Source organism: Heterodontus francisci, chromosome 19 (assembly GCF_036365525.1).
Source record: "Heterodontus francisci isolate sHetFra1 chromosome 19, sHetFra1.hap1, whole genome shotgun sequence".
Lineage (NCBI taxonomy): Eukaryota > Metazoa > Chordata > Chondrichthyes > Heterodontiformes > Heterodontidae > Heterodontus > Heterodontus francisci.
The window spans coordinates 89,344,417-89,363,841 of NC_090389.1; the positions used below are offsets into that span (position 1 = coordinate 89,344,417).

General features: G+C 45.8%; 1 protein-coding gene across 1 annotated transcript in view; it reads left to right on the top strand.

Moving 5' to 3' along the window:
* The window catches only part of xpc (xeroderma pigmentosum, complementation group C), a 40,070-nt gene extending 20,645 nt beyond the window's left edge, over positions 1-19,425 (top strand). The window contains exons 8-16 of the mRNA XM_068052190.1: positions 4,339-4,428; positions 5,722-6,747; positions 8,231-8,391; positions 9,246-9,327; positions 9,813-9,947; positions 12,053-12,222; positions 13,784-13,877; positions 14,359-14,448; positions 18,124-19,425. Coding sequence (XP_067908291.1) covers positions 4,339-4,428; positions 5,722-6,747; positions 8,231-8,391; positions 9,246-9,327; positions 9,813-9,947; positions 12,053-12,222; positions 13,784-13,877; positions 14,359-14,448; positions 18,124-18,327 — 2,052 coding nt within the window. The 3' untranslated portion in view covers positions 18,328-19,425. The remainder of the gene's footprint in view (positions 1-4,338; positions 4,429-5,721; positions 6,748-8,230; positions 8,392-9,245; positions 9,328-9,812; positions 9,948-12,052; positions 12,223-13,783; positions 13,878-14,358; positions 14,449-18,123) is intronic.

A 19,425-nucleotide genomic window follows, 5' to 3' on the forward strand; every position in this document is an offset into this window, starting at 1 on the left:
GATATTGTGAGCCTAGTCAAAAAGAAAAAGGAAGCATTTGTAAGGGCTGGAAGGCTAGGAACAGATGAAGCACTTGAGGAATATAAAGACAGTAGGAAGGAACTTAAGCAAGGAGTTAGGAGGGCTAAAAGGGGTCATGAAAAGTCATTGGCAAACAGGATTAAGGAAAATCCCAAGGCTTTTTATACATATATAAAGAGCAAGAGGGTAACCAGGGAAAGGGTTGGCCCACTCAAGGACAGGGATGGGAATCTATGCGTGGAGCCAGAGGAAATGGGCGAGGTGCTAAATGAGTACTTTGCATCAGTATTCACCAAGGAGAAGGAATTGGTGGATGATGAGCCTAGGGAAGGGAGTGCAGATAGTCTCAGTCATCTCATTATCAAAAAGGAGGAGGTGTTGGGTGTCTTGCAAAGCATTAAGGTAGATAAGTCCTCAGGGCCTGATGGGATCTACCCTAGAATACTGAGGGAGGCAAGGGAAGAAATTGCTGGGGCCTTGACAGAAATCTTTGCATCCTCATTGGCTACAGGTGAGGTCCCAGAGGACTGGAGAATAGCCAATGTTGTTCCTTTGTTTAAGAAGGGTGGCAAGGATAATCCAGGAAATTATAGGCTGGTGAGCCTTACGTCTGGTAGGGAAACTATTAGAGAGGATTCTTCGGGACAGGATTTACTCCCGTTTGGAAACAAACAAACTTATTAGCGAGAGACAGCATGGTTTTGTGAAGGGGAGGTCGTGTCTTACTAATTTGATTTGAGTTTTTTGAGGAAGTGACGAAGATGATTGATGAGGGAAGGGCGGTGGATGTTGTCTATATGGACTTTAGTAAAGCCTTTGACAAGGTCCCGCATGGCAGACTGGTGCAAAGGGTGAAGTCACACGGGATCAGAGGTGAGCTGGCAAGATGGATACAGAATTGGCTCGGTCATAGAAGACAGAGGGTAGCAGTGGATGGGTGTTTTTCTGAATGGAGGGATGTGACGAGTGGTGTTCCGCAGGGATCAGTGCTGAGACCTTTGCTGTTTGTAGTATATATAAATGATTTGGAGGAAAATGTAGCTGGTCTGATTCGTAAGTTTGCGGACGACACAAAGGTTGGTGGAGTTGCGGATAATGATGAGGATTGTCAGAGGATACAGCAGGATATAGATCGGTTGGAGACTTGGGCGGAGAAATGGCAGATGGCGTTTAATCCGGACAAATGTGAGGTAATGCATTTTGGAAGATATAATGCAGGTGGGAGGTATACAGTAAATGGCAGAACCCTTAGGAGTATGGACAGGCAGAGAGATCTGGGCGTACAGGTCCACAGGTCACAAAGTGGCAACGGAGGTGGATAAGGTAGTCAAGAAGGCATTCGGCATGCTTGCCTTCATCGGTCGGGGCATAGAGTATAAAAATTGGCAAGTCATGTTGCAGCTGTACAGAACCTTAGTTAGGCCACACTTAGAATATTGCGTGCAATTCTGGTCGCCACACTACCAGAAGGACGTGGAGGCTTTGGAGAGGGTACAGAGGAGGTTTACCAGGATGTTGCCTGGTCTGGAGGGCACTAGCTATGAGGAGAGGTTGGAAAAACTCGGATTGTTTTCACTGGAACGACGGAGGTGGAGGGGCGACATGATAGAGGTTTACAAAGTTATGAGCGGCATGGACAGAGTGGATAGTCAGAAGCTTTTTCCCAGGATGGAAGAGTCAGTTACTAGGGGACATAGGTTTAAGGTACGAGGGGCAACGTTTAGAGGGGATGTGCGGGGCAAGTTTTTTACACAGAGGGTGGTGAGTGCCTGGAACTTGTTGCCAGGGGAGGTGGTGGAAGCAGATACGATAGCGACGTTTAAGAGACATCTTGACAAATATATGAATAGGAAGGGAATAGAGGGATATGGGCCCCGGAAGTGCAGAAGGTGTTAGTTTCGGCAGGCATCAAGATCGGCGCAGGCTTGGAGGGTCAAATGGCCTGTTCCTGTGCTGTACTGTTCTTTGTTCTTCAATGACTTATGCACATATACACCCATGTCCCTCTGCTCCTGCACCCCCTTTAGAATTGTGCCCTTTATTTTTTATTATCTCTCCATGTTCTTCTTATCAAAATGAATCACTTCACATTTCTGTGCATTGAACTTCATCTGCCACCTGTCTGCCCTTTTGGAGTTCTACACTATTCTCCTCACAGTTTACAATGCTTCCAAGTTTTGTATTATCTGCCAACTTTGAAACTGTGCCCTGTACACCAAGGTCTAGTCAAGGTCAGTCTAATGGAATCTTCCCTGAATCTAGGGAATTTTGGAAAATTAAAACCAACGCATCAACTATCCTACTAGCCACTTCTTTTAACACCCTAGGATGAAGTCCATCAGGACCCGGGGACTTGTCAGCCCGCAGCTCCAACAATTTGCTCAGTACCACTTGCCTGGTGATTGTAATTTTCTTGAGTTCCTCCCTCCCTTCCTTTTCCTGATTTACAGCTATTTCTGGGATGTTACTTGTATCCTCTATAGTGAAGACTGATGCAAAATACCTGTTCAATTCATCTGCCTTCCCCTTATTTTGCCTTATTAATTCCCCAAACTCACTTTCAACAGGACCAATGCTGAGTTTAAGTCTTTTCTTTTAAAAATATCTATAGAAATGCTTATTATCTGTTTTTATATTTCCAGCTAGCTTTCTCTCGTACTCTAATTTTCCCTCCTCATCAATCTTTTAGTTATTCTTTGTTTTTTTATATTCTGTCAAATCTTCTGACCTGCCACCTGTCTTTGTGCAATTATATGCTTTTTCTTTAATTTTGATATTATCTTTAACTTTTTAGTTGATCACAGATGGCGGGTCCCCCCTTGGAATTTTTCTTTCTCGTTGAAATGTATCTATTCTGTGTACTCTGAAATATCCCCTTAAATGTCTGCCACTGCATCTCTATTGGCCTATCCCTTAACCTAATTTGCCAGTTCACTTTAGCTAGTTCTGCTTTCATGCCCTCATAATTGTCCTTATTAAATTTAAAATACTAGTCTTGGACCCACTCTTCTCTCCCTCAAACGGAATGTAAAATTCAATCATATTATGATCGTTGCTGCCTAGGGGCGACTTCGCTATGAGGTCATTAATTAATCCTATCTTGTTGCACAATACCAGGTCTAGTATAGCCTGCTCGCTGGTTGGCTCCAGAACGTGCTGTTCTAATAAATTATCCCGAAAAGATTCTACGAGCTCTTCTTCTAGGCTATCTTTGCCCATCTGATTTTTCAATCTATATGTAGATTAAAATCCCCCATGATTATCGGCATACTTTTCTGACCAGCTCCCATTATTTCTTCCTTTATACTCTGTCCTACCGTGTGGTTACTACCTAAACTGCTTCTGCTTCGTGGTTTCCTGAACTTGGGTCAACCCTCTATATTGCGCTAATATCATCATTAATTAACAGAGCTACCCCTCCACATTTTTCTCGCTTCCTTCCTTCCTTCCTCAATGTCATGTACCCTTTAATATTCAATATAAGGCGGCATAGTGGTTAGCACCACAGCCTCACAGCTCCAGCGACCCGGGTTCGATTCTGGGTACTGCCTGTGCGGAGTTTGCAAGTTCTCCCTGTGACCCCATGGGTTTCCTCCAGGTGCTCCAGTTTCCTCCCACATGCCAAAGACTTGCAGGTTGATAAGTAAATTGGCTATTGTAAAAAATTGCCCCTAGTGTAGGTAGGTGATAGGAGAATTGAGGGAAGGGGGATGTGAGAGGTAAAAATGGGATTAATGTAGGATCAGTATAAATGGGTGGTTGATGGTCGGCGCAGACTTGTTGGGCCGAAGGGCTATGATTTTCTATTCAGGTCCCAATCTATGACATCCTGCAGCCATGTCTCTGTAATGGCTATCAGATCGTACTTATTTATTTCTATTTGCGCTCTTAGTTCATCTGTTTTGTTTTGAATGCTACATGCATTCAGATACAGAGCCTTTAGTTTTGTCCTTTTTTATTATTTTTGTAACCTCTAGCCTTATCTGCTGATTTACTCTTAGATTTGTACACTCTGTCCCTTCCTGTCACGCTCTGTTTATCATTTCCCATATTAATACCTTCCTTTCTTGCCTTGTCTCTACTCTTTGATGTATCTTCTTCCCAAATTTGATCCCTTGCCCCATTATCTAGTTTAAAACCTTCTCTGCTTCCCCAGTTATGTGCCTCGCTGGAACACTGGTCCTATGAGCGATCATTAACAATGAAAAAATCGGATGATTTGGAAGATTTTGTACTTTTCCATTATTTGCATGCTCTTGTATTCTGCATATCCCAATGGCTGTGATCTTACTTATGAACCTGGTTTTGTTTTAACAGTTGTTTCTAATCATTCTTCGAACTCTGCCCTTGGCCTCGCGCCTCGTGATTTCTCTTCAACCCGTAACATTTAAAGAAAATCTGAAAGCGGTAAGAAACCCCAACCCAATTATTTTCAATTCACCGTTTTTTTCCCCCCTTGCCTTCCTAGTAGCAGGAGGGGCTCATCCAGCTTGTTGACCCTGTTCAGTTAGATCATGGTTGATCTGTATCTGTATCAGTTGCCAGTGATCGCCAGAGCTGGCGGACAGCCATAAAGGCGGGGCTAAAGTGTGGCGAGTCGAAGAGACTTAGCTGTTGGCAGGAAAAAAGACAGAAGCGCAAGGAGAGAGCCAACTGTGTAACAGCCCCGACAACCAATTTTATTTGCAGCGTCTGGAAGAGTCTGTCACTCTAGAATTGGCCTTTATGGCCACTCCAGGCGCTGCTCCACAAACCACTGACCACCTCCAGGCGCTTACCCATTGTCTCTCGAGACAAGGAGGCCAAAGAGAGAAAGAGAAAGATATGTATCTTAACTCCATTACCACCTTAGTTCCATAACCCTGAATATCCTTGCTCAACAAAAATCTATCGATCTCAGTCTTGAAAGCTCCAATTGACTCCCCCAAACTCGACAACTTTTTTGGGGGAGAGGATTCCAGATTTCCACTCCCCTTTGTGTGAAGAGGTTCTCTATTTAGAAGCAATGTAGAAATTTTAAAAAGTTCTTTTGCTGAGGTTGAATTTTATTCCTCCTTGTCTGGGATGGGAAAGAACAAAAGAGGTCTATGCTAGGGTGGAAGGCAGGAGAGATTAAATGACTAAAGGGATGCTGGTGTAAGGCAAAAGAGGATGGTAATGGGACAAGTAAACAAACAAAAGATGGGTCTAGAGGAGGTGTAAATGGTTAGGACGGCAAAGGAGAGGGGAAGGGTAACTCAGGAAATCAGGTGAAGAGGAGAGTGTTTCCTTGGTCTGGGAATGTGGCAGAGAAAGGGGGCTGGGAGACCAATGTTCCCTCAAACGTCTGTTTGCTGTGTGTGCATCCGAAAGGGAACGTTGCTTGTGGCAGCCTGTTTGGTCCCTGAGATGCACATTCCCGATTGCTGTGTGTCGGCGCACCCTCGCAACTTAGAGGGAGACCCCAGAGGTGCAGACTACCGCACAGGCTTTGTACCGATAGGGGACCCTCAGCACCAGCCCACACCCTTCCCCACACCACCAGCCCGAACCTCCTCTCCCTCCAGTGCCTCTGCTGCAGCCATCTTCTATCACCAGCAGTCCCAGAGAAAATAGGAGCGGAGGTTAAGGTATAAAGTTGACTTGACCCCATGAGCTTTGAGTTGTGAAATGTGCATCTGAACTTGGTTCCAGCTCTAAGTTATTCTTTGTTTTCTTTAGAAGAACCCGAGAGGCAGCAAGTGCAAAGATAATTCCCGGCAAACTCTGAATTCAGCAACAGACACTAAATGTGAGTCTGCGACTGGGAAAGGAACAAAGGGAGACACCGTAATTAAACCAGAGGGAGAGCAGGATGGTTCACTGAAGATCCTGACTGAAGGTGAAGACAAGCCACAACAGGAATCCAAAAGGAACCAGGCTGAATGTGCGAACCAACGAAGAAATGCAAGAGGGAGAAGTAAAAATGTCAAGAATCTTGATGGAGCTTCAGCTGAATCTGGATTTGAGGATGAAGAATGTACAATGTCCAAAAAAACAGGCTCTCAAAGGCCAAAGAATGACCGTCGACGGAGAGTAGCTTCGAAAGTATCTTACAAAGAGGAAGACACTGAAGATGATGATAGCGATTCTGATTTTGAAATCAGTGATGGTTCTGCTGATTCCAGGAATTATTCAGATGGAGATAACAGGAGTGCTTCTCGGGGCAAGAGAGTCCCTTCACAAGCAAAGACTCCCCAAGGAAGACATACAGTCCAAGGAAAGTGCAAGGGTGCAATCTTCAGGACAGCAAAGTGCAAGAAGGGTCCAGAGGACAGTGACGAAGATGACTTTCAGAACGATCCAGGGAAAACCAATCCAAGTAAGCGAAGGCCTTCAAAATGCAACAAGACCAAAGCTGATAGCAGAGATGAAAGAACGAGGTTGACGAGTGAGGTGTCTCCATATTCAAAAGGTTCAGATCAGTGGATTGAGGTTTACGCAGAGGCAGAGGAGAAATGGGTTGCAGTTGACTGTGTACGCAACACTTTGAACCAACCGGAACTCTGTGCAAAACACGCTTCCAAACCACTTTCCTACATCATCAGCTTTGACAATGAGAGTTGGGTAAGAGATGTTACCCAGAGATATGACGTGGCTTGGATGACCACAACAAGGAAGCACCGCGCTGACCCTGGGTGGTGGGATAAGACTTTGGCAGCATACAAAAGCAGTCATACAGAACGTCAGAAAGAGGAAGATCTGGAGGTATGTGGCATATACTTTGAAGCAGTGTGGACTGAGAGGTGACTTGATAGAGGTGCATTGTCTTCACCAGTTCTCTGTCCTGATGGTGATGAGGCATGAGTTCCATGGCCATTGTTTGCTTCCATTTCCTCGCGCCTAGTGGCCAATTCATTGTCGGCAGTTAACAAACGTTCAAGTTCCAGAAGAGCTTGAGTACTCAAAAGGGTTATTCTGTGGCCTTTCAGTGATGTGTGCCACTGGCAAAACACTTGATTTGGGTGTTTTTTAAAAAATTACAGTTCTCTGCTATTGAGACTAGTTTACTTTCAACATTCTCCCTTTCTGTGAATCTGGCAAATGAAGTCAAACTTGCTCAGCCTTTCCCCTTTCACTTACTCTAGATTCAAGTAAGAGGGGAAGCAACATGCCATTTTTGAGATGCAGGGAACAATTTGAATGTAGTTTGGGTTTACATTTTGATGTTTTGTTTCTAACAACATGGATTTCGTTATGTGTGAGCCTGGGTGGTGAGTGTCCAGCTGGCTGATTGTTCATAAGGGCCACCACGACCGAGTACAGTCCTTTCCTCATCTTCTATCCAGCAGGAGTCCCTATATAGCAATCTGGAGTGTGGCCCCCAGGCCGATCATCTCTCATCCCATCCATCCCCTCCTTACTCATAGGAACTGTGAGACAATAAAAGACCCAGGTCCATCTAGTACACCCCCGACCATCCTGGTAGTCCCATGATACAATCATAATGGGGTTATCACCACCACAGTGATCAATCCTTATCAATGAGTCTACAACAGACCCAGATATGAGGTGAGGAAAACCCCCAGAAGTGGAGAGCTTTGGGAACCATCGGCCAAAGTTCCTCCTGAGCTACACTCACCACACGTCATGTCTCAAATTACTCAGATACTGATGCACAAAATATTATTTTCTGAAAGAAAGCTGTCAAATTTACTCTTGAATGTATCAATAATAACTGATTCTGCTGTCTCGCCAACTCCATAGATTGACCACTCGTTCACGAATTGTCTCCGCAAATTAGTTTAGAATTTATCCACCCACTGAAACCAATTGTTGAACCCCATGTCCCTACCTTGGCTGAAATCAGTTAACTGATGATCACAGACCAGAAATTGAGATCAGTTTACTTTAAACTTTCTCCCATTTTTTGATTCTGAAATAGGGGGCCATCAATATGAGACAGTCACTAATAAATCCAATTGGGAATTCAGGAGAAACCTCTTTACCCTGAGTGGTGAGAATGTGGAACTCGCTACCACAGGGAGTAGCTGAGATGAATAGTACAGATACATTTAAGGGGAGGCTAGATAAATGCATGAGGGAGAAAGGAATAGAAGGATATGGTGATACAGTGAGATGAAGTAGAGTGGAAGGAGGCTCGTGTGGAGCATAAATGCCAGTATAGACCAGTAGGGCCGAATGGCCTGTTCAGTGCTGTAATATAATGTAGCCTTTCTCTTATTGACAGCTGCAAGCCAAGATGCTCGATCGGCCATTGCCCACATCTGTGGCCGAGTATAAAAACCACCCTCTCTACGTACTGAAGAGGCATCTGTTGAAGTATGAGACTCTGTATCCCCCAACAGCGTCTATCCTGGGCTACTGCAAAACGGAGGCTGTGTATTCAAGGTGAGGATGTTTGCCAGCGCAGCCAGCTGACTGGATCTTCTCAAGGGCCTATCAAAAAAAGCCAAAATTCAGGATCAACGCCTTTTCTCATTTTCTCTCCTGACAGTTTAGATCCTTGCTGGGAAAGGGTTCCGGGGCCATTGGTTGCCCTCTGAATCTTAACCCAAATAACTACTCTTCATGCATGAGCCTCGCCAGTTAATGTTGGGAGGCTATTCAACTGTGTGGGCGTCACATCCATGCCCTATTCTGTCTTCATCCAACACATGCAAACACTCTCTCCCTCTCTCTGTCTGATTTTCTCTGTTTCACTCTCCCTCTCTAGATGTTCTCTAATTCTCTCTCTCTCTGTGATTCCCACTTTTTCTCTCCCTCTCTGTGTCCTTCTCTCCATTTCTCCCTCTGCTTCTTTCTCATTCTTTCCCTTTCTTAGTCTCTCTGTCTCTAATTCTCTCCCTCTATCTCTGTCTCTCTCTATAAATTCTCTCTCACCCTATCTCTTCAAGCTGAGGTGATTGGATAGAGGCCAAGAACCAGTGGCTGATTATTTTCTTCCTCATTCCGTCCCTAGTAATGGTGCATCTAACTCTGAGCAGGAGTTGATCCAGGGACCTCGCTGGTCTAACCGCCCTCTCCATCCCACACTGGCCAGTGTATTTGTCAGCCAGGCCTTCCACCGACCTTTATAATGAACCATTTGACCTGAACTATTGTATGTTGATTTGTGCAGTTGGTAACACTACACGCAGGTACGGAAGTGCACATATGTAGGTGTGCACAAGACACATGCAGATGCACAAACACACACACACATTTGTCTTCTCACTCATTCAGTTTGTTGTTTAATGTTTCAGAGACTGTGTGCACACTCTTCATTCCAAGGACACCTGGCTGAAGGAGGCCCGCGTGGTGAGAGATGGAGAGGTGCCCTGCAAGGTACTGTAGATCTTGCCTCTCTAGGCTAACCCTGATATTATCATACCCTGGTACCTGAGCAGCTTGCTCCGTAAAGGCTCTCCATGGCCTTGTCCTCCCTATCTCTGATCTCCTCCAGCCCTTGAATCCTCCAAGATCTCTGCGCTCCTCTAATTCTGACCTCATGAGCATCCCCGATTTTAATCGCTCCACCATTGGTAGCCGTGCCTTCAGCTGCCTGGGCCCTAAGCTCTGGAATTCCCTCCGTAAACCTCTCTGCCTATCTCCCCTCCTTTTGCCACTACTTAAAACCTACCTGTTTGACCAAGTTTCAATCACATGTCCTGACATCTCTTTATGCGGCTTGGTGTCAAATTTTTCGCTGATAGGGGCCTTGGGGATGTTTTACTATGTCAAAAGCACTATATAAATGCAAGTTGTTGTTGTAACTAGGTAGGGCAGACAGCAACTGAGGATTAATAGCTTTCTCTCCCCTCCTTTTCCAGATGGTGAAAAGCCAATCCAACCGAGCACGGCGAGCACGATTGGCCAATTGGGAAGATCGAGACAAGGATGACCTTGGGCTTTTTGGGCACTGGCAAACAGAGCCCTATAGCCCTCCGAGCGCCACCAATGGGAAGGTGCGTGTACCATTTGGATGCGTTTTGCAGGGCGGGAAGGGGGTTGGGTTTATATTCCTGATTACAATTTATTTCTTACTTAGGAACAGGAGGAGGCCATTCAGCCCCTTGAGCCTGTTCTGCCATTCAGCGAGATCATGGTTGATTTGAATCTCAACTCCATCCACTTGCCTTGGCTCCATGACCTTTAATACCTTTGGCTGGCAAAAATCTTACCATCAAGCCCCCCCCCCCCCCCCCCCCCCAACCCCCGCTTCAAATAGTGGCTGTGGGATCTTCTAGGTCCACCCGAGAGGGTAGATGGGGGCCTCTTGTTTAATGTCGCGTCTGAAAGACAACATTTCTGACAGTGCAGCACTCCCTCAGAACTGCACTGGCAATGTCAGCCTGGATTTGGTGCTCAGGTTTCTGGAGTGGGACTTGAACACATACTTTCTGACTTGGGTGAGAGAGAGTGCCACACACTGAGGCACAGCTGCCACTCGCCAGCCTTGAAGAGAGGACCGGGGCTTAGATAAGGGGATATTGGGGACAGTTTTAACCCCTGAAAACTAATGGGTTGGGGTCGGGTGAGATGTAAGAATTTAAAAAATCTCAAAACTGCCTCCAACCCATCCACTTCCAGGTTTAACAGAGAAAGGACAAGGGAACAGGAGGTGGTTGTCCATTTAAATATTATAATGAGACTGCGATCCTCACTTCCCTTGCATGTTCACCCTGGCTTGCCAGGTTTCCCAGGTCTTAGGAAAGCCAGCAGTTGAAGGGAGGTGAGGACAGATTCAGGGGGGAGGTTAGTGCCTTTACAGCATTGCTTGTGGGTCAGGAGGAGCAGGAGTGCTGTCCCCCAGGACCCCCAAGCTTACCTACTTCCTTGTCATCAGACCCACACCCCCATCCAAAGACCCTCCCCAGGGTAAGGGATCACTCCACCCCACTAGCAGCTGCAGAACTGTGGGGTCTGTTCCCCACAGCTGAAACTTCTCCTTCACAGCCACCACGCCCCCAGCTCACAAAACCCGTCCCTGTCAACACTGGGGGGGCCATTCGTTCTTCTGTTGTCCCAGTATGCAAATGCAATACCAAATGAGATACTGAACCACGGAGACCAGGTTCAGTCCCAGTCCAGGCTGACTCAGCTGTTTTTGAAATGGTTGTACAATTCACTTCTGCACCCTGAAATAAGGAAATCATTGACCCAGGTTTCCTGCTCCTTATTATGCCCAGACTTACTGGAGTGAGTCCATGAGTTTTTTTTTAATTCGTTCATGGGATGTGGGCATCACTGGCTAGGCCATCCCTAACTGCCCCTGAGAAGGTGCTGGTGAGCTGCCTTCTTGAACCGCTGGAGTCCATGTGAGGTAGGTACACCCACAGTGCTGTTAGGAAGGGAGTTCCAGAATTTTGACCCAGTGACAGTGAAGGAACGGCGATATAGTTCCAAGTCAGGATGGTGTGTGACTTGGAGGGGAACTTGCAGGTGGTGGTGTTCCCATGCATCTGCTGCCCTTGTTTTTCTAGATGGTAGAGGTCGCGGGTTTGGAAGGTGCTGTCGAAGGAGGCTTGGTGAGCTGCTGCAGTGTATCTTCTAGATGGTATACACTGCTGCCACTGTGTGTCAGTGGTGGAGGGAGTGAATGTTTGTAGATGGGGTGTCAATCAAGTGGGCTGCTTTGTCTTGGATGCTGTCGAGCTTCTTGAGTGTTGTTGGAGCTGCACCGATCCAGGCAAGTGGAGAATATTCCATCACACTCCTGACTTGTGCCTTGTAGATGGTGGCATTGGGGAGACGGGAGGTGAGTTACTCGCTGCAGAATTCCCAGCCTCTGACCTGAGTAAGTGTGTGAGAGAAAGTCAAACGAGGACAGGATTGGGTTTAGTTGTGCTGCCCTCAATGTCCAACTAGCTTACTCATACTCACTGTTTCGATTCACACTTGTATCACAGCCTGTTTGGCAGGAGTGAAGGTTGTCTTAGATATCACGTGTGTTCTCAGGAAGGAGATTGGTGGGAGTGAAGGGGGAGGACAAAGAATGTCGATTTTTTTTTTTTAAAGGCTGTACTTAATTGGCGATACTGATTCTCTCACCATTCCTGCCGTCTTTAAGGTCCCCCGGAATGAATTTGGGAATGTCTATCTCTTCAGATCGTCTATGCTTCCCGTAGGCTGCAAGCACCTGAGGGTCCCCAACATCAACCGAGTCGCCCGGAAACTGAACATTGACAGTGCGGCAGCAGTGATAGGATTCGATTTCCACTCGGGACATTCGCATCCAATGTACGTTCCACAATGTACTGGCACAGCAACATCTGCAAGCTTGCTATAAATCTTCTAGGGTTCTGTAACCTTCAGCCCTACAACCCTCCAAGATTTCTGTGCTCCTCCAATTCTGCCCTCCCGGGTATCCCTGATTTCCCTCACTCCACCATTGGTGACCGTGCCTTCAGCTGTTAAGGTCCTAAGCTCTGGAATTCCCTTCCTAAACCTCTCTATCTTTAAGACACTCCTTAAAACCTACTCTTTGATCAAACTTTTGGTCACCAGTCCTAATGTCTCTTCATGTGGAATAAAAACAAGAAATGCTGGAAATACTTAGCAGGTCTGGCAGCATCTCAACCTGTCCTGCCACCTTCAATGATTTATGCACATATACACCCAGGTCCCTCTGCTCCTGCACCACCTTAATTTTGTATTATCTCTCCATGTTCTTCCTACCAAAATGAATCACTTCACATTTCGCTGCATTAAATTTCATCTGCCACTTGTCCACTCATTCCACCGAACTTGTCTCTGTCCTTTTGAAGTTCTACACTATCCTCCTCACAGTTCACAATGCTTCCATATTTTGTATCATCCCAAAATTTTGAAATTTTACCCTGTACACCAAGGTCTAGGTCATTAATATATATCAGGAAGATCAAGGGTCCTAACCCTGAACCCTGAGGAACTCCACTACAAACCTTCCTTCATTATGAAAAACATCCATTAACCACCACTCTCTGTTTCCTGTCACTCAACCAATTTTGTATCCATGTTTCTACTTTCTCTTTTATTCCGTGAGCTATAAATTTGCTCGCAAGTCTGACCAATGCCTTTTAAATGTCCATGTATACCACAATAGCATTACCCTGATCAACCTTCTCAGTTACCTCATCAAAAAACTCCAGCAAGTTAGTTAAACATGATTTTCCCTTGACAAAGCTGTGCTGGCTTTCCTTAATTAGCCTGCACTTGCCCAAGTGACGATTAATTTTGACCTGAATTATTGTTTTTACAAGCTTCCCCACCACTGAAGTTAAACTAACTGACCTGTCGTTGCTGGGCTTATCTTTACATCCTTTTTTTGAACGACGGTGTAACATCTGCAATTCTCCAGTTCTCTGCCACCACCACTGAATCTGAGGAAGACTGGAAGATTACAGCCAGTGCCTTTGCAATTTCCACTCTCACTTCTCTCAGTATCCTTGGATGCATCTCATCTGGTCCTGGTGTCTTATGCACTTTAAGTACAGACAGTCTATCCAATACCTCCTCCTTATCAATCTTAAACCCTTCAGGTGCCTGAATTACCTCCTCTTTCACCATGACCTGCGCAGCATCTTCTTGCTTGGTAAAGACAGCCATGACCCCATCTCCATATGTAAATCCCCCTTTTAGTCCCTAATCGGCCCCACTCCTCCTTTTACTGCCCTTTTACTATTTAAATACTTAGAGAACACTTTTGGATTCCCTTTTATGTTAGCTGCCAGAAAGAATTTTGAAAAAAAACTAAATTGTCTCCTTTTCTCTCCCCCCGCACCCCCACCCCCCGACCCTCTTTTTTTCCCCCCCCCCCCAGAATTGACGGGTACGTTGTCTGTGAAGAGCATGTGGAGATTCTGCTGGCGGCTTGTGAGGAGGATGAAGCAGAAATGGCGAGAAAAGAACAAAAGGTGAGGCATCCCTGCCCTAGCAGAGCGGAACGGGGGGTCGGTATTCTGGGATAGACGCTGACAATTGTATTCAAATCCACATGCCTGCTGGGATGAAACTCTTCTCTGCTGGTTGTAAGTGTTTGACGTGAGATGAGTTGCGTAATCTCAGCACACTTCCCAATGGGCACAGGCCTGCAGCTCAAAACTCGTACTAAATCATTGATCTCATACTCCCTCTCACTCTCAGAGACTGCAGGCTGGCTATTGTGGGAAATAGAAATATATTTAAATAAAGCAAAATATTAAAATATGTAATGCTTTACTCTGTATCTGACCCCGTGCTGTACTTGATTTGCTTTATGATGATCTGAGTCTCTGGAATGTGAGTATTTGATCTGTAGCACTGACATCCAGTACCTTGTTAATTGAAGTATTCCAGACTTTTTAAATTGTTTTGGTTTTGTTTGACTGAAATCAGCTGCCTGTGTTTGTTGTGTAGAAACGGGAGCAACGTACAATGGGAAACTGGAAGCTGTTGGTGAAAGGACTGCTCATCAGGGAAAGGTTAAAAGCACGGTACAATACGCAGGTAATCACTGCAAGGCTTTTTCTCCTAGCCCAGTTTTCTCACAGGAAAATGCCCATGGTCCATCTGGTTTACCTTCTATCATCCTGGTAGTCACTTGATTGAATGATAATGGAGTTATTGACCAATCACTGTGATCAATCTCTATCAATGTGTCTATAACAGACCCAGACATGAGGTGAGGAAATCCCCCGGTGGTGGAAATTGTTGGGGAAACGTAAGTCAAAAGTCAGCTGTTCCTCCCAAGCTACACTCACCACACGTCTTGTCTCAAATTAATCCTTGTGTTCAAATCCTTCCATGGCCTCGCCCCTCCCTATCTCCTCTAGTCTCACAACCCTCTGGGATATCTGTGCTCCTCCAACGCTGCACTCTTGTGCTACCCTGTTTTAAACGCTCCACCATTGGTGGTCATGCCTTCGCTACCTAGGTCCCAAGCTCTGGAATTTCCTTCCTAAACCCCTCTGTCCACCTTTTAAGACGCTTGTGAAACCTACCACTTTGACCGAGCTTCTAGTCGCTTGCACTAATGAGACTTATGTGGCTTGGTGTCAGATTTTATTTGATTAGTGTTCTTGTGAAGAACCTGGGGATGTTTACATCCTCAAAGGTGCTATATAAATGCAAGTTTTTTTATTCTTTCATGGGATGTGGGTGTTGCTGGCAAGGCCAACATTTGTTGCCCATCTTTAATTGTCCTTGACAACTGAGTGGCTGGCTACGCCATTTCAGAGGGCAATGATCTGGAGTCACATGGAGGCCAGACCAGGTAAGGACAGCAGATTTCTTGCCCTAAAGGACATTAGTGAACCAGATGGGTTTTTACAACAATCAATGATAGTTTCATGGCACCATCATTGAGACTAGCTTTCAGTTCCAGATTTTTATTAATCAGTTGAATTTCTTAATAAATTGAATTTAAATTCCACCAGATGTCATGGTGGGATTTGAACCTTTGTCTCCAGGGCATTAGCCTGAACCTCTGGATTACTAATTGACATTACGACTACGCCACTGTCTCCACTGTCGGAGGGTCAGTACTGAGAGAGCGCTGCACTGTCGGAGGTGCTTTCTTTCAGATGAGGCCCTGTTCTGCTCTCCCAAGTGGATGCAAAAGATTTTACTATCCTACATCCTCTTCATGACCAAGATTGTCTATTTTCCTTGTGTAATATGGCCTGTTTCCACCCCACCTCATCCCATCTGCAGAAACCTTTATGAGTACCTTTGTCGTTCTTCTTTGGCCTCCTTGTCTCGAGAGACAATGGGTAAGTGCCTGGAGGTGGTCAGTGGTTTGTGGAGCTATAAGTGGCTATAAAGGCCAATACTAGAGTGACAGACTCTTCCACAGGTGCTGCAGATGTCGGGGCTGTTACACAGTTGGCTGTCCCTTTGCGCTTCTGTCTTTTTTCCTGCCAACTGCTAAGTCTCTTCGACTCACCACACTTTAGCCCCGCCTTTATGGCTGTCCACCAGCTCTGGCCATCACTGGAAACTGACTCCCACGACTTGTGGTCAATGTCACAGAACTTCATGTCACGTTTGCAGATGTCTTTAAAGCGGAGACATGGACAGCCGGCGGGTCTGATACCAGTGGCGAGCTCGCTGTACAATGTGTCTTTGGGGATCCTGCCATCTTCCATGCAGCTCACATGGCCAAGCCATCTCAAGTGCCGTTGGCTCAGTAGGGTGTATATGCTGGGGATGTTGGCCGCCTCGAGGACTTCTGTGTTGGAGATACGGTCCTGCCACCTGATGCCAAGGATTCTGTGGAGGCAGCGAAGATGGAATGAATTGAGACATTGCTCTTGGCTGACATACGTTGTCCAGGCCTCGCTGCTATAGAGCAAGGTACTGAGGACACAGGCTTGATACACTCGGACTTTTGTGTTCCGTGTCAGTGCGCCATTTTCCCACACTCTCTTGGCCAGTCTGGACATAGCAGTGGAAGCCTTTCCTATGCACTTGTTGATTTCTGCACGAGAGACAGGTTACTGGTGATAGTTGAGCCTAGGTAGGTGAACTCTTGAACCACTTCCAGAGCGTGGTCACGGATATTGATGGATGGAGCATTTCTGATGTCCTGTCCCATGATGTTCGTTTTCTTGAGGCTGATGGTTAGGCCAAATTCGTTGCAGGCAGCCGTAAACCTGTCGATGAGTCTCTGCAGACACTCTTCCGTGTGCGATGTTAATGCAACATCGTCAGCAAAGAGGAGTTCCCTGATGAGGACCTTCTGTACTTTGGTCTTCGCTCTTAGACGGGCAAGGTTGAACAATTTTCCACCTGATCTTGTGTGGAGGAAAATTCCTTCTTCTGAAGACTTGAACGCATGCGAGAGCAGCAGGGAGAAAATCCCAAACCGTGTAGGTGCGAGAACACAGCCCTGTTTCACGCCACTCAGGATAGGAAAGGGGTCTGATGAGGCGCCGCTATGCTGAATTGTGCCTTTCATATTGTCATGGAATGAGGTGATGATACTTAGTAGCTTTGGTGGACATCCGATCTTTTCTAGTAGTCATTCACAGTTGTGACTATTCCTATCCGTCCTCAAATCTTCCACCCTCCATAAACCTCAGCTCATTCAACTCTCTGCTGCTCCTCGCACCAAGTCCTATTCATCCATTATCCCTGTGCTCACTGACCTACACTGGCTTCTGGTCTGATAGCACCTCCGTTATTAAAATTGTCATTCTTGTGTAAAATGGTGAGATGAAAAGCAGTGTGTCAGGGTTTATTGATCGTTACGAGTGCTTTACTTCCCTGGTTATCATGTGTTGAGAGATGTTTGTTCATTAAATATCCATCTGTGAAGTACATTTACCAGGATTCTGCGTGCGAGGCCTTTTCTGCTAAAATTAGTGCATGAGGTTAAAAAGTTATCGGTGTCACCTCACCAATGCCTTGTCAACAGCTTCTATTAGATGACAATAACCTTGGACCCATACTGTAGAATTCCCTCTCTACATCTCTCCACCTCTCCCCTTTCGGACCCTCTTTAAAACCTACCTCTGAACAACCTTTTGTCACCCCAGATTAAAGTCTCCTCCTTTGGCTCACAGTCCAATTTTTTGATTGCATTACATTACACAGAATATACAGCACAAAAACAGGCCATTCAGCCCAACCAGTCCATGCTGGCATTTATGCTCCGCTCAAGCCCTTTCTCATCCTTCCTCATCATATCGTGTCAGCATATCCTTCTCTTCTTCCATATGCTCATGTAGTTTTCCTCTAAATGCCTCAACCACCCTGTGGTAGTGAGTTCTACATTCTCATCACACTCTGGGTAAAGAAATTTCTCCTGAATTCCCTATTGAATTTATTAGTGACCATCTTCTATGTTTGTTCCCTAATTCTGGTCTCTCCCACAAGTAGAAACATCTTCTCTATGTCTACCCTAACATATCCCTTCATAATCTTAAAGACCTCTATCAGGTGACCCCTCAGTCCTCTCTTTTGAAGAGCCTGTTCATTCTTACCTGATTAGTTATAATTTCTCAGTTCTGGTATCATGCTTATCAATCTTTTTTGCACCTTTGTATCCAGAACCGTGAACATAATTCCTAGTGTGGCCTTGCCAAGGTTTGATACAAGTTGAGCATAACTTCAACAAGCTTTTCAATTCTATCCCTCGAGAAATAAACCTTAACCTTTTAATTTTGTTTTTTTTTCCAGGATGATGCTGCCCTGAGCTCAAGTCAGGAAGTGGGAAGAGGCTGCTCGTCGAACAAGGAAGGCCCCAGTGATTCTGCCCCAGTCAACGACATAACCTCCTCGTGGCCCTTGAACAGGCAGGAGGTGGAGATGAAGGTGAAGACGAAGAGCCGGAGACAGCAGAAAGGGGAGGAGAAGCACCTCTTCCCATTCGAGAAGCTATGATGTCTAGTGACCGTCCACAGTGCGGTTTGGGCAACTTGTCCATGTCCAGCTTGGTAGCAATAGAACGGCGGATGTCCATGCCAGCTTCAAGGGGCAAGTTGTCATGGCAAATGCTTGGGACACCCCACAGTTTAGCATATCACAGTGTGCACAACACTTGCCTTAAGGACAATGTTACTTAGTCATAGTTGGCACTAATTAGGCTGATAATCCTCTTTTCTTTTGTCTGTTATGGAGTTGCTGAGCTCCTCAGGTCCCGGAGACTGTGCAGGGTGGGGCGGGTGGTTTGAACCCAATTGTTCGCGCTGCCAGCAGACCTCAATGAGTGGTATGGGCAGAGCTCACACCTCGAAATGGGGGAAAAGAAAAATTAACCTGGGGTTAACTGGACCACCAGGGAACTGCTCAACCTGTAGCAGAGCTACTAACCATGACTGCAAAAGCCAAATTCCAATTCTTCCTTGCATGGAATTCCAGAATTTTACTGGCCTTTAGGGATCAGGTTCTGTTGTTCCTTCCAATTTCCATGGAAAGCAACAAGCTATGGCTGTGATTTATTTTTGAAAGGGGACTGGGAAAACTCCATTGGATTTTTTTAAATGAAGGTTCGGTGCAGCCAAGGGCTGATGGTGAATGTAATGGTGGGACAGTTTGTGTTTGTACAGACCCTTAGTTTAGTCTTTATAAAAGAGGCTGGGGTTTGGAGTGGACGGACTGTCGTCACCCAACGGGGAGAAAGTGTGTGCCTGCCACTGCTCCTCGTATCATTACAGAGGGGTCATCGGTAAGTCATCAGCCTGATGCAGTGCAAGTTAAAACATCCCCTAGGGATCTCCAATGGCTTGTCTCCATAAAACAAGGGATGGAACCTGAGAGAAATCACAAAGTTTATTTCTCACCCTGGCGGTTAACATGTTTGTGCAAGATCATGTTTCTCAATTTAAAACAAATCTCCCATCCATCCCCCACCTGTAAAAACATCGCAGGCTCTGATACCTGTTCAAGTATTACCACATCCAGTTTGGAATCTCTGTATATTCTGTAGTATCGATATTTTTTTCTACTTTGGAAAATAAAGTGTGTTGATTTGTAATGAAA